General features: G+C 38.0%; 1 protein-coding gene across 5 annotated transcripts in view; it reads right to left on the bottom strand.

The window, feature by feature from the left end:
• The window catches only part of IL1RAP (interleukin 1 receptor accessory protein), a 138,010-nt gene that overhangs the window by 33,446 nt on the left and 88,731 nt on the right, over window positions 1-15,833 (bottom strand). For all 5 annotated transcript variants that reach the window (XR_005792320.1, XR_005792321.1, XM_040481096.1 and 2 more), the window contains exons 4-5: window positions 13,982-14,168; window positions 264-429 (exon numbers count right to left, since the gene is read on the bottom strand). Coding sequence is in view for 3 of the 5 variants with exons in the window: in XM_040481096.1 (XP_040337030.1) it covers window positions 264-429; window positions 13,982-14,168 (353 nt within the window). In the remaining 2 variants the exon portion in view is untranslated. The remainder of the gene's footprint in view (window positions 1-263; window positions 430-13,981; window positions 14,169-15,833) is intronic.

Below are 15,833 nucleotides of genomic sequence, written 5' to 3'. Positions count from 1 at the left end.
GCATGGGTACAAGTTGAACACAGATTCACCCGGCACTGTTTCCACTCCTCATTCATTCATATAGACCAATGATTCATGCAGTACACTGATAGGTATTGAGTGCCTACTCTGAATGTGGAATGTGTTGTGGCTCCAGCACAGTGAACAAAAAAGATCAACCTCTTTTCTCATAGAATTTACATACCTGTTTGTAATAAACTATCAAGAGCCAAAACAAAATTACTGCATTTTGCTGTGTGCACTTAGTACAAAACCATGCTTACCTACCACCTTCACAGTCAGAGTCCTAGTGAGATGGAAGGTACGCCCGTTTTCTGGATATGTAACAACGCATGTGTAATCTCCATTGTTTGAAACCAAGGCTATGAGAAAGCTCAAGCTCATGCCTTCAGGTACTACATTATTAAAGTTCTGTATTTTATGGCAGCCCTAGAAGAAGGAAAAAAAGGCATTCAGTATTGAGATACATGCATGGAAAATATACAAATGCACGTATATATACACACATCTAATTTTACATGGAACATACAAATATCTATGCTGGCTGTACCTTTTACAAACTATTTGGGTCCAGTACTTAATGATATTTCTGTAAACAATGAATGTGATGTTTCATTATATTTTATGCAAAATGAAAATAGGAATTCTAAACTGAGATAGGAATTCAAAAGCATGGGCTTCCTGTCTCAGGATCCAGTATTTGAATTTTGGAAATCCCACATTAGTAGTGAAATAAGATTAAAGTTGTGAAAACAACTAGGGCAACTTAAGAAAATGCATCTGCTGCCATTTAAGAAACACTTAGTTTTCCTATCTCCATTTATTCACTGATTATATTAATTTGGGAGTCCAGCCACTCTGCTAATTCAGGCTTAGTTTAGGTGTCTGGTTCTGGCAGTCTTTTCCTTTTTTTTAATATTTATTTTTGAAAGAGAGAGAGTGAGAAGGAGAGAGAATCCCATGCAGACTCCATGCTCAGAGCAGAGCCTGATGTGGGGCTTGATCCGATGATGGTGAGATATTGACCTGAACGGAAATCAAGCGTCAGATGCTTAACCGAATGAGCCACCCAGGCGACCCTGAGGTTTTGGCATTCTTGATCACCCTGTTGAATCACCCTATCAGTCGCTTCCAAACTTTTTTGTGTTTTCCTTATTTATTTTACAATCCAATATTACAGACTTCAGAATCTAAAACTAAAAGATATTTTATGAGTCTGACCAAGAGTGAAGTTTATTTCTATTCTAACTTATATTTTCATATACTTCTGTTGATTTTTAAAATTTTGAGAGTGTAATAGCTCATGAAACATAACTGGACTCCTGTTTTGGCTCTCTGATTCCCACTAATTGGCTTATTGTTTTGTTTTATTTTATTTTATTTTATTTTATTAATAAAAAAATACAGCGGTGCCTGGGTGGCTCAATCAGTTAAGCGTTGGACTTCAGCTCAGGTCATGATCTCATGGCTCATGAGTTTGAGCCCCACGTCAGCCTTTGTGCTGACAGCTCAGACCCTGGAGCCTGCTTGGGATTCTGTGTCTCTGTCTCTCTCTGTCTCTCTCTCTCTCAAAAGTAAACATTAAAAAAAACTAAAGAAAAAATACAGCATCTGTGACAAAATTATGTGTTGAACAGCTACTTTTAGAGAAACTTTGTTTTCTTTAAAAAAAAAAAAGCACTTTCAACAATAGCCAAATTATGGAAAGAGCCTAAATATCCATCAACTGATGAATGGATAAAGAAATTGTGGTTTATATACACAATGGAATACTACGTGGCAATGAGAAAGAATGAAATATGGCCTTTTGTAGCAACATGGATGGAACTGGAGAGTGTTATGCTAAGTGAAGTAAGTCATACAGAGAAAGACAGATACCATATGTTTTCACTCTTATGTGGATCCTGAAAAACTTAACAGAACACCGTGGGGGAGGGGAAGGAAAAAAAAAAAAAAAGAAGTTAGAGAGGGAGGGAGCCAAACCATAAGAGACTCTTGAAAACGGAGAACAATCTGAGGGTTGATGGGGGGGGTGGGAGGTAGAGGAGGGTAGGTGATGGGTATTGAGGAGGGCACCTGTTGGAATGAGCACTGGGTGTTGTATGGAAACCAATTTGTCAATAAATTTCATATTTAAAAAAATTGAATGTATCATACACATTTTCAGCTGTTCACATAAACCAAAAAAACCCAAAAACCAAAAAACCACGCAGCTTATTGAAATTAACTTTTATGCAAAAATAAAATTTATATTTGATTTTTTAAAAATAAAATGAAAAAATAAAAAAATCAATAATCTGTAACAAAATGGACTGGGTTATACCTAAGGTTTTGTAGCTCTTGAAAATTCTGGGAAGCTATTATTGGCTTATAGCTTAGATTTACTGTATTCACATATTTAACTTTGATTCTTGAAACTTTACGGTTTTCTTACGTCAATTCCTGGAGCATGTGTTTTGAAATATGATAGTTACACTAAATGGCATATTTTGCAATGCTTTGTCACAGGAACTATGTCTTTTAAGAATATCACTAAACTTTTGATTCATGGAAATGATCATCAAGAGGAAGCTGTTATACGCTTATTTTCTGAATGCAATTTATCTTGTTTTGATAAACAGTGTTTCTAGACACTTGTCACATCAGCAAAGTATTTCAATGTTCTTAGGTTATCACAAAGAATAAGGCCACAGAGACCTGTACTCTTATAATGAATTTATGTCAGATTTGGTTTAAATTGAGTTTAGACTATCTATAGAATTCTATTTGATTTTTGTGGCACCTTTCATTTAAACAGCTCAAAGCTATTTTCTTCTCTCATTTGTTAGGTTAGCTGTTCTTAAATCCACATGAAGTAGACAGATCACACTAAATATGCTCTAGTTTTACAGGTGGAAAAAAAAATGAGACAGATAAGGAGGTATTCCAGATAATACACAGCAAAACCAAAACTCAGTTTTTCAGATATAAGAACAAAGGTTTTTGACTAGCTTCTTAACTAAGAATGAACACCTGTCCTTGGGAGTTAGTTGAGGCTGGAAAAATTATATTGACACATGTAGTGACATGCTCTCTGTTATCTCACTTAATCTTTATTTCAAACTTAGCAAGTTTGGAATGTTCTTATGCCCATTTTCTAGATGAGGATATAAAGAAAGGCCTAGAAAGGTTAAGTGATTGCCAATGCCATAGAGCTAGGTAGTGTCAGAGCTAAAATTTAAATCTAGATCCACCTGCTTTGAGGCCTTTTCTTTGAACCCCAACTGACCCTGTCTCCCTTCCCTGGTTATGCACATATGCTGTACCTGGGCCAGTCCCAGTGTTAATAGCATGCCATGGCTCTATCATTTAAATAAGGTTGATTCCCATAGATAGTGAGAAACTGTACAATTACACTCTTCAGGATAAGAAGTTGAACAACTATGGGGCACCTGGGTGGCTCCGTGGGTTAAGCTTCTGACTTCATGAGGTCATGATCTCATGATTCATGAGTTCGGGCCCTGTGTCAGGCTCTGTGCTGACAGCTCAGAGCCTGAAGCCTGATTCAGATTCCATGTCTCCTTCTGTCTCTACCCCTTCCCTACTCAAGTTCTCCCTCTCTCTCTTTCTCTCTCTCAAAAACTAAATAAACATTAAAAACAATTTTAAAAAAGGAAGTTGACAACTAGTACTAAACTGGTCAATAGTACTTCTTAAGAATGTGCTAAAAGAAACCTTTCTTTTTTGACTAAGTATCATTTATGTAAAAACTATTCAAAAACACATTGTTTTAGGATTCATAGTATGTACTAAAAATATGAAGAAACACTTCTGGCTCAAAGTCTTTTCATTCATTCACTCATTAATTCATTCACCCTTGAGCATTAATCATAAATCACATACCAGCCACTGTGTGAGGTCCTGAGAATACAACATTGAATAAAACAAAGGATCAGCTCTTATGGACTCATCATGAACAGAGAAATAGAATCAGACACATCTATATAGCAAGGAAAATGGCACAAAACAGGTATGTGTTGATCTCTTGCTAGCTCTCTCTTTTTCTTCTTATTTGAACCCATGAACATGAACTTGAAATTTGGGATGGATACACTTAAAGGTATTCAATGGGCCTGTGTGTCAATGGTCTAAGTATGCTTTCTTGTGAGTTCTTCCCTTCTTTCCATAAAGGATAAAAATGTCGACCAGGGACAGGTTTTTCTTAGAGCTTCTTTGTCTAGGAAAGCATTTTGAATTAAGGAATATTCCATAAAAATCAATGGGAAAGTTTGGGGTCTAATCTACTATTCAGAAAAGGCTTACCATTCAAATATTTTAAATTAGCTAGATTTAACCAAAAGAAATGAAAAGCCATTTTTAAGTTATAAGACCTATAGCATGTTAGCAAAGGAAATGAAAGAAACATTTTACATTCTAAATGTGCATGTGCATGTGCATGGTAGGGGGACCTGCGAGGCATTGTTTAACTATAAATAACCATTAACTTTAGCCTGTAGTGTGTGATGAACTCTATTTCCTATATGCAATTGCATCTCTGGACCCTTTGGTACATGCACCTGATACACATAGGATACTTTCAAACCTAATAAACTATTCCTAAAAATAAATCCTACATATTTCAAAATCATTTATTTGGAATCCGGGAAAAAAAAAAAGATTTGAACAAGAATCTAAAGGTGTCCAAGGGGGAAAAAAAATGTTTCCAAATACAATAAACGGTTAACGGTAAATTGATTTCCACTGTGAAGCAAACACTTATCTGACTAGAAAACAAGTCATCCACTTAGTTGACCAGTCAGTTCCTCATTTTGAATTAAAAAGAGAGAAGTTGGACAGGAGAAATTCTTTTCCAACATATAGTGGTGGCCATGACAACCTACCACAATGTATAGGTAAAGAACAACACAAGAAATGACTTTGAGATCTTCGAGAGGAAATAAATCATGTGCTGAAGTGTGGGGTGTGAGTTAGGTGATGTTGTGAGTAAAAGGGGACAAATATGTCCATTTAACCAACCTACAACTTTTTTTTTTTTATTTTTTTTTTCAACGTCTATTTATTTTTGGGACAGAGAGAGACAGAGCATGAACGGGGGAGGGGCAGAGAGAGGGAGACACAGAATCGGAAACAGGCTCCAGGCTCTCAGCCATCAGCCCAGAGCCTGACGCGGGGCTCGAACTCGCAGACCGCGAGATCATGACCTGGCTGAAGTCGGACGCTTAACCGACTGCGCCACCCAGGCGCCCCTACCAACCTACAACTTTTAAAGAACTGTATGAGAGCACAAGAATGGTGAAGATACAGTTCCTAACCTCTAGGTACGCAGTCTAATGGAGAATCGCAACAAATACTGTGGAAAGCATATTGGGGTAGGGGAGTGGGGGGAAAGATTAAACAGAAAACATTTAGAAAAACTTCATGGAGAAGGAAAATGTGGACTGGCTTCTTAAAGGGTTAAGTAGACTTTTACCACCTCTGTAGGAGGAGGGGAGACATGGGAGATGCCACTCCAGGGACAAGGAAAAGTGTGAACGAACCCCCTCCACTCTTACAGCATTTTGCCTTCTGTGTGAGTCCTTCACCAACGTTATTGTAGTGATTTCTTTTCATGTGTATTTCTTCCTCTACAAGAGGTACTCTTAGGGGCAGGTAGAGGGGGTAGATGAGTACTGTATCCACATGGGCAGCAACTTGCCCAATGCTTGGCACACGGTAAACATGCAATACATTTACACAATACATTTGTGTTGTGTGGTCAAAAATATGAATGAGAGAAGCAAGCTCAAGATGTGGAGTTTCAAGTTCAAGCGGTATGCAAATGAGAACAAGAAGATGAATACAAGAAATATGAGACATGGGATGGGTGAGCTGTAGGACAGATGGGGAAACTGCAAGCGAGGATACAAAGAGTTTAACTGAGAAATAATGGGTTAGGAATATCTACTGACATTTTGGCATCCAGGTTGGTCTGGATGCATCATACTTGTTCACGAAATTTTATAAGAGTTCTACACTGGAGTCACTTCCAGGGAACAGAACTATGTCATCCATTGTTTACGCAACAGATATTTACAAAACCCTTCCCACGTGACAGGTACTATGTTAGGAGATGGGCACACACACAGTAGACGGTAAAAACAGAAATGGCCCTTATTCCCATGGAATTTTCCAGTCCGGTCTAATTCATTCAGGTATTTAATCAATTCCTAAATACAGAGTGCAGAGGCTCTGTTTTGTGCTGTGTGCTTGTGATTCAAGGGATAGAAAGAGAGAGGTCTACCCAGGACAGGAGAGAAAAGTGCAGTCATTACAGTAACAAAGGTGAGGTGTAATTTAAGTGCTGTCAAAATACAGAGTGGGTGATTCATTCAGCTAAAGTCAGCTTCAGGGCTTCCCAGATATTTGAACTGGGTTTAAGTTTAAAGGATGTAACTTAACTCCCCAGAAGCCCTCAAACTATGTGTAAAATGCTGTGTATGTATATAGGCATATATAGAATTAAATGTGTATGGCTTGGAAAGAAAATATGATACACACTTCCTTTATACCAAAGGTTAAAAATCATTATATAGGGACCATAAAGAAAGGAAAGAGATAAAGAACGAACCAAACTAAGATGTCAGATCAAATTGAAACAAGCACCTTAAAATAAAGTCTATTACATAGTCCTTGGACTAACTTAACAATACGTGCCGTGCCAACAAGAAGGCCAAGCCTGGCACGCTTTCAGAAATGTGCTTTCCTGATGGCATTTTGTCAAAAGAGGCAAAAGTTTTTCAATTTTCTGAGAGATTTATAAACAATATCTGGCCAATTCTGATTAATCTCACACTGAAAATTAGAGGTGGAGGTAATATCCCAATTTTAATGATCACACTGAGTACAAGGAAAACCAGCTATTTGCAAAGTGATATCCGGAATGATATCTATTCTGCTAAATAGCACTTGAGAACATTTCAGCAGCTGCCATAAATGTAATATCCAAAACACCTACTAAAGTGGTTCCTCTGATCCTCAGTAGGAAGGGAAAATTTGCCTTGGTTTCTACAAGTGTCTCTGGCAAAAAATGTTCACATGCCCAGTTATACCGATGAGAACGAGGAATGATCCAGTAGTATAAAAGTTAGGATGGCTCGCCATATTTTAAAGCTTAAGTCTCCGAATAAATAATAATAGTAACAACAACAACAGGATCACACTTACCTGTGTCTTTATTCCTATGTATTTGGAAGTCCCTATGAGAACAAACAGGCAGCCTCCAATTTATACACGTGTTTTGTTCCAGAAGTTCTTTTATAAGCTGGCTATTTGAAATTCAGTAAATCACTTCCAAGCCATGGTTTGCTTTCCAGGCTAGTAACAAAACCTGGCTTGTTCAACAAACATTTACTGAACATCAGTTTAACTCACAGGGTTGTTGAATTAGAGACCTATGAATTCTGGGCCCAGACTGAAGAAAACCCTGCCATGCAGAAAGACAGGAGGAGAGAAGACACACAGAGAAGAAAAAGTCAAGTCTGCCCCATGTCCCCTGCAATTCTGAAAGAGAAACTTTGGATCTTCTGCTCCCACTAATCCCAGGTTTCTGAGCCCCCTCTCACTTCCCCGAGGCCCTATTTCCACAGGTTTCCTTATGGCCCACAGACTCCCTTAACCTAATCCATGTGCAAAACCTGCTCTGCCCTTCAAAATGCTTTATGTTCCAGGGGCGCCTGGGTGGCTCAGTCGGTTGAGCGTCCAACTTCAGGTCAGGTCACGATCTCGTGGTCCATGAGTTCGAGCCCCGCGTCGGGCTCTGGGCTGATGGCTCAGAGCCTGGAGCCTGCTTCCGATTCTGTGTCTCCCTCTCTCTCTCTGTCCCTCCCCCGTTCATGCTCTGTCTCTCTCTGTCTCAAAAATAAATAAATGCAAAAAAATAAAAAATAAATGCTTTATGCTCCAGAAATAAAGACTGGAGTGCTCTCTCTGTGTCATTTCTGAAGAGTATAATCTTTAGAACCCAACAGAAGTGGCTTGAAATTCCAGATTCTCCCAATATTGGCTGGATTGTTTTGAGTAAATTATATAAAATAGTGTAAAACTATGGGCTCCTGACATAGATTGTATAGGGTTGAATCTTAGCTCATAGCTCTGGGACCTTGGAAAAATCTCTCAACCACTATATACCTGGGGGTTTTCATAACGATATAATGGAGCGAACAGCAGAGTTTACTTCATGTTGAGAGAATGAAAATAATTAAAGCATTTGGAAAAATTCCTGTGCTTGGTAAATGTCAGCTATTCTTGTTTACCTTTCTGAGCTTCTTGTTCCTAATGATATCTACCCTGAAGGATTGTGGTAAGTGTTACATATAACATATAAAGTACCCAGTACAATGTATTTTACCACTAAAATGCAAGAAATGTTAGTCTCCTTTTCCTCCTTTCAATTCATTCGTTTTCACCTTTCTGCCAACAGGAAAACAAATTTGCTGGAACTGATAAATGTGTCTTTTAACTCTCACAGTTATTACTAAAAGAGACCATTTCTCCAACGTCAGGGTAGGGAACTCAGCTGATAACAACTGAGAGAGTTACTGTAGGAGGGCCAAGAAACCCAGATGGATGCAGGGAGTGACTGTAGATGGTAGAAAATGAAAAGCAATGTCAGCGTAGGAGAATGCCCCTTCTAAGAACACTGATTTTGCTCCCAAGATTGCAGAACTCTTAGGATTAAAGGTGTCAATTACTCCAAGATGGAGAAATAAAAAGCAGTATAGCACACATCAGTAGCAACCTTTTCATAATCATAGAATAGAAAGGATGTCTGGTTACTGATTGTCCTTTTTAGTCACCTGCACATTGTTGGGTATCTGCCATGGCAATGGTTTCACTGCTATGACTTTTTTCTTGATCTTCTTTCCAGGCTTCCTGCTTTTATTCACCCATGAATATTCTCTCCAGATTTTCACATTAGCCCTTTTCTCTTATCATTTTATTTTGTTTTCTTAAGGGATTCAACTATCATATAGATGCATCTAATTCTCTGTCTCTAGCTTTGACTTTTTCTTCTAAGGTCTAGACCCACACACACGTAGCCACTGCCTACAGGTCACTGCCACATAGGTATCTCACAGACACTTCTAACTCCATCTGACATTATCTAAATACATTACTTGCCCCCCAAACCTGCTTCTTCCCTGCTGTTTCATACCTTGGCTAATAGCACCAACATTCATCCAACCAGGAAAACCAAAAAATCTGGAAATCATTAAGAATACAGAGATGGGTGTGCTATAACTTTACTCTCAAGAAATAGTCAGTCTCACAGGGCACAGGCATGTAAATTTCTCCCTCTTCTTAAAACCAACATTAACGATGTTTGTCACTCTTGTGGAAGTTAGAATTCTACTTTTGATAAGAGTAAGAATTCTTTTATTTTTATTTTTATTTTGAGAGAAAAAGAGAGAGAGAGAGAGAAAGAGAGCATGTGAGCAGGGGAGGGCCAGAGACGGAGGAAGAGAAAGAATACCAAGCAGGCTCCGTACTCTCAGTGCAGAGCCTGGCACAGGGCTCGACTGCATAAACCATCAGATCATGACCTGAGCTGATATCAAGAGTCAGATGCTTGGGGTTGCCCACGGACCCCAAGAATTCTTATTTATAAACTTGTCTGAATTAAACTGTGGTCTCTTTTTGAAACTATGTAGGGCAGGACATATATCTCATTGATTATAACCCCCTGACATATTTCATTGAATACAATTGATCTTTAACAGCTGTTGAAAATGACTGTAATGAAATGAAATGAAAAATGACTGTAAAACAATAAAGGAAGTGAAAAGTGAGATGGAGACAGGCATAAATAAGTAGCTGTGGGATTATATCAGGGAAAAATTATCTATAGCTGGAGAGAACAGGGAACAAACATTGATATGAAGACAGTAGAATTTGATATGTTCTAATGAAAGAATAGGGGACATGCCAGGCATTGGGAATGTATCAAGAAAAAAGAAGGAAAATTATAGAATACATAAGGAAATAAAATTAAGTTTTTCAGACTATTGAGTATTCAAAGTACAGAGAAAGTGAACAGGGTTAGAGATGAGAGAACTCATTTGCAGGTAAATAGAAGAATACATTTTTAAAAAACTGGAAAATACTTTACACTTATTGATATAAAATTGTTCATATGATTCTTTTAATCATTTTTTATCTTTTTTACTACAGAACATTACAATCATAGAATACACAATGATCCCCTGTACCTGTACCTAGCCTCAAAAGTATCAATTCGAGCTATGTCTTACTTCATTTACACCTACTCACTGCACCCCAAGACTATTGTGAAGCAAATGACAGACATTCTGTAATTTCACTTGTAAATATATCTGTGTGTATCTCCAAGTGACAAGACCCCTTCTGCAAGCATAACTGTAGTAACATTATCACAATTTAAAAAGTAATAATAACGCATTGTATTATCAATATTCTGTGTTCAGAGTTCCCCGATTTTCTCCTAGGTTGTTTTAGAGTTTGTTTGAATAAAACACGATTTAATGAAGGTCCATATACTGCAATTGGTTTTTATATATCTGAAATCAGTCTTTTTCTCTCTCTCTCATTCTCTTTCTTCCCTCTTGCCCTCCCTTTCTCTTAATCCTCTCAGTATAACATAAAATTGATATAAAAAAATACTTCAATGTATATATGAGTTAATGTATTATTGTAAAGCAAATACCTTCAAACCACCACTGAGGTCCAGGAATAGAACAGTACTCCTCACCCCTGAAAAGTTTCTGCATGCCCCATGTCAATCACAGATCTTTTATTATCCCCCAAAGAGGCCATTATCTATACTTTCACAGTAGAATTGTTTTCTTGTTTTCATTTATAATTTCATCACCTCCACAGACACTATAGTCTCAACCATTTTTAAATGTGTCTTATATGTTTCTTTGAATCTACACATTTTCACATCATGCCTTTCTTTTTTCTTGCAATTTATCTGTTGAATAACTCAAGGCCTATAGAATTCTCCAGTATGGATTTTGCTGACTGCAAACTCATTGTGTAGATCAATACATTCCCCTCTTCTCTATATATCCTGCAAAATGGCAGCAGGATCCAAATCAGACTCAGGTTTAATCCATTTGGAACAATTATAGGTGATATTTTATTCTTTCATAAGAACGAATATGTCCAGCTGTTTGATTTCTTATGATGGTACCAGTCACTGATTCTTAATGCTTAGATTTATTAATTTTTTCGGTGTTGAAAAATGATTATATACTTTTATAAAAACACACTTCTCTGTACTATTTCATTACTCGGTGCACATTTCTTATAGAAAAGGCAGAAAAAATACTTGATATTTTCCCTTTACCAGTTTTCAAGATAACAAACTGATTTCTATCATCCACTAAATGTGACCGATTATTTTGAAATAGTATGAACTTACAGATTTAAATTTAATTCTTAAGATTTAACCCATTGTGACTAATCCCTCCTGAAGTTCAAATTGTTCCATTTTCAACCAATGGAAAACTCTTAAAGTTAGCTTCTAGGTCATTTCATTAATGACTTAAACTGTTAGATGTTAACATTTTATTTATTTTTATTTTTTATTTTTATTTCTTAAAAAAATTTTTTTTAATGTTTATTTATTTTTGAGAGAGACATAGACAGAATGCTAGTGGGTTAGGGGCAGAGAGAGAGACACACACAGAATCCGAAGCAAGCTCCAGGCTCTGAGCTGTCAGCACAAAGCCCGATGCAGGGCTTGAACTCACCAGCTGTGAGATCATGTGACCTGAGCTGAGTGAAGTTGGATGCTTAACCAACTGAGCCACCCAGGTGCCCCGATAACATTTTAAACTATGATTATGAATTGCCTATTTCTTCCTTTAAATCTGTCAACTTCTGCTTCATGCATTTGGACACACTGCTGTGAAGCACACGTACTATTTTTATGGCTTCCTGATGAACTGACCCTTTTATTATTTTGAAAAGTCCTCTTTATCTCCGGCAAAGTCTACTTTATGTGTTACTGGCATATCCGTTCTAGCTTCCTTGTTTTTATTCACCATTTATTTTCCATTTAAAGTTATTTTCTCCACTCTACTTTCTGTACATATTAAGGCATTATCTATCACATTCACTTACAATTATGTTCCTCTTAGTTTCAGGCTTCATTTATGAAATGACTTATTTTCTTCTTTCTAAATTTTTACTGAATTATATAACTTCTGGACTTTTCTAATTCTTATTTATCTATGTTATTCTTTCTCATCTTATATCATTTCTTAATGTCTTGTGGCTCATTTTTGAAACAGTAAGTCATATTATGTCCTTCTGGCATGCATTTTCTTTTTTGATAGAAATGTTATTCTGCGGGGCGCCTGGGTGGCCCAGTCGGTTAAGCGTCCGACTTCAACCAGGTCACGATCTCGCGGTCCGTGAGTTCGAGCCCCGCGTCAGGCTCTGGGCTGATGGCTCAGAGCCTGGAGCCTGTTTCCGATTCTGTGTCTCCCTCTCTCTCTGCCCCTCCCCCGTTCATGCTCTGTCTCTCTCTGTCCCAAAAATAAATAAACGTTGAAAAAAAAAAAAAAAGAAATGTTATTCTGCTTCTTATTCTTCTTTTTCTTATAACTTTGAATGGGATTTTTCCCTTGGTTTTTTTGTTGTTTATTTTTATGTAAAGTTGGGGTTTTTTTTTTGTTTGTTTATTTTGTTTTGTTTTCCCTGAGCTTTTAGGTTGGCAGATTTTCTAACTTCACAGAGATCTCTCTTACAAACTAGGATCTTGAGATTTCCTGAGCCTCTTCTGCTCTTCCATTTTTAGCTGTTCCTTCTCTTTTCTTCCTCTGTATTGTCCTGATCCTGTTTATTTGTTTTCAAGTTTATTATTTATTTATTTATTTATTTATTTATTTATTTATTGAGAGCTCATGCACGTGTGAGAGGGAAGAGAGAAATGGAGAGACAGAATCCCAAGCTGTCAGTGCAGAGCCCCATGTGGGGCTCGATCTCATGAACCATGAGATCATGACCTGAGCTGAAATCAAGAGTGAGACACTTAACGGACTGAGCCACCCAGGTGCCCCAGTGATCCTGTTTACTTTTGATCACACTCCCAGCAGCTTGTCCTCAGTGGAGGTGGCATTTTATTCAGAGTTACAAGGCACTTGGACTATTTCCATCCCTTCAGAACTTCTTACTATGGGCCTCTTGGATTCACCTTCTATTTGAGAGCATAACTCTTCCTTATTTCAGCTGCTATTCTCAAATTGGCCCACCTTACTTTCCAGTGAGTACCACTGGCTTTTGGGGGGTTCCCTATTGTCAAGTCTGCAAGGTACCACATTACTTCCATCTGCCCTCTTCCCTAGACACTGATTCTGTGTGTGGTTTTCCCATAAGTAGATGCATGTTTTACAAACACATGTAAATGTGGTCCAGAAGGGTTTAGCTTTGGCTTCTGTGGATATTTGAAGACATTAAACAACAATGCCACTACCCCAGGGGCCACCTCCAACACTTTCATTTTTGATTAAACAATTTCCAAGTCTCTTAGATGTGCAAAAGACCACAGAAGGATTGTGTCCACAAATGAGGGCAAACATAAACACACACACAAGTAATAATAAAATACAGTGTTGATTAATCAAGGTGTTGAAATACACCAGAAGAACGGGCAGCTGCTGGCCTCACTCAGCAGCCAGCAGAAGCATGTGGCATTTCTCCAATGGTATTTCATACGAAATTAATAGAAATATAGTAATTCTAGTTATCCACTGAATGTAATTTGGGAGATGGTGGATGGAGACAAAGCATTCTCTACCACTTTCTTTAAAATGGCACAAACTGAGGAAGTGATAAAAGATTTGTATAAAGCTATTAAGGAAGAATAAGAAATCTGATGGGCAAAATGGCATTCTCTACATTAACTCAACAGTTATTGGCATTTTAGAGAGGGCAAAATGCTCTTGAGCTTGCTTACCATATACCAAGTGATGGTTGGTTTGACACTGGAAGGAAAAAATCCATCTACATTTGGACAAGTGATCTTCTGAACACCATATTCTATATATAGTCTATGCACTGGGAGTTTCATGGAGGAATTGAAGCAGCTATCTTTCTGAACCACTTCAAGAGGAAATGCAACTTTGCTGCAATACGTGGTGTTCCTGAAAAGAGAAATACACAGTAAATGGGCAATCTCATTTTCATTTGATTTAACGCAGCAATCCCGTTGAAATGAGCTAAAGGAAATAATGCTACATATGGAGATTTCATTTATCCATAAGTTCATGTAAGAATTAAATGTATTATGGAGGTATTTCCTGTACCAATTTGACATCACAAAATAAAAACAGACACCATTAACTACTATTGATATACTGAAATATTTACCTTTTAGGGTGACTGGGGATTGCACTTGTGTTTCAATGTCTGCACACGTCATTTCATCTGCCTGGATAGGGCCCTTCTCCTCCCATCACCCCGCACCTTAGACATTCCCTTGACTGAATTTATCATAGTTCAAACAAGGGCACGACCATGTGTATTTTCTTTTGTTCCTTGCATGTAATACAGTGTCTAAACTTTCAGAAGGCACTGAATAAATACATTATTTTTAATATTTATTTATTTTTAAGAGACAGAGAGAGACAGAGCATGAGCAGGGGAGGGGCAGAGAGAGAGAGGGAGACACAGAATCTGAAGTAGGCTCCAGTCTCTGAGCCTGACGCAGGGCTCAAACTCATGAACTGCGAGATCATGACCTGAACCGAAGTGGGACGCTTAACCAACTGAGCCACCCAGGCGTCCCTGAATAAATGTTTCTTAAACAAATGGAATGAATGTAATACATGCATCTACATATGGGAAAACAATAAAGGGAACACAGATAATGAAAGTAACTGATCTTAGGGTGATGGGTAAATGGGCCATTCACTGTTCACCCTTGTTTTGTGATTTCTGTGTAAGGTGACAAACACATATTAGATATTCATTAACTGATTAATTGAGACTAAATACAATGAAATAGGGAGATGCAATTCCCCCCCTTTCCAAGATGAGAAGAGGGGTGTTTAAAGATGACTTATGACAACGGTAATAAGGTGAGAAGAGAGAGTGGCAGCTTTGATTTCTACCTACAAAAAGCAAAAGGTCTACCATGTGAAAGAAATATTCTTTTTTTTCTTAGTTTATTTACTTTGAGAAAGAGAGAGAGAGAGTACGAGCAGTGGAGTGGGGGAGAGAGAGAGAGAGAGAGAGAGAGAGAGAGAGAGAGAGAGAATCCCAAAGCACTGACAGTGCAGAGCCTGATGCAAGGTTTGAACTCAAAGAACCATGAGATCACGACCTCAGCCAAAACCCAGAGTTGGACACTTAACCGACTGAGCCACCCAGGCAACCCCTGGAAGAAATATTCTACAGTTGGAAATTATACAGAGGGTAATTTTCAGCTTTGTAAGATATATTCTCTGATTAAAAAAAAAAATGATGAACAGTGGTAGGACTGACTTTTCCAGCTCCAAAAGTAAAATATGGATGTTATCTTAAGAGGTACATTGAAGCAAGAATACAATTGGTTCAGTCTTAGAGGATGAATCTTTTTTTTTTTTTATTTAAAAAAAATTTTTTGGGGGCTCCTGGGTGGTGCAGTCGGTTAAGCGTCCGACTTCAGCCAGGTCACGATCTCGCAGTCCGTGAGTTCGAGCCCCGCGTCAGGCCCTGAGCTGATGGCTCAGACCCTGGAGCCTGTTTCCGATTCTGTGTCTCCCTCTCTCTCTGCCCCTCCCCCCGTTCATGCTCTGTCTCTCTCTGTCCCAAAAATAAATAAACGT

This window comes from Herpailurus yagouaroundi, unplaced genomic scaffold (assembly GCF_014898765.1).
Source record: "Herpailurus yagouaroundi ecotype Mexico unplaced genomic scaffold, PumYag 159, whole genome shotgun sequence".
NCBI lineage: Eukaryota > Metazoa > Chordata > Mammalia > Carnivora > Felidae > Herpailurus > Herpailurus yagouaroundi.
The sequence above is the reverse complement of the archived record's forward strand: the minus strand, read 5'-3'. Positions and strand labels throughout refer to the sequence as shown.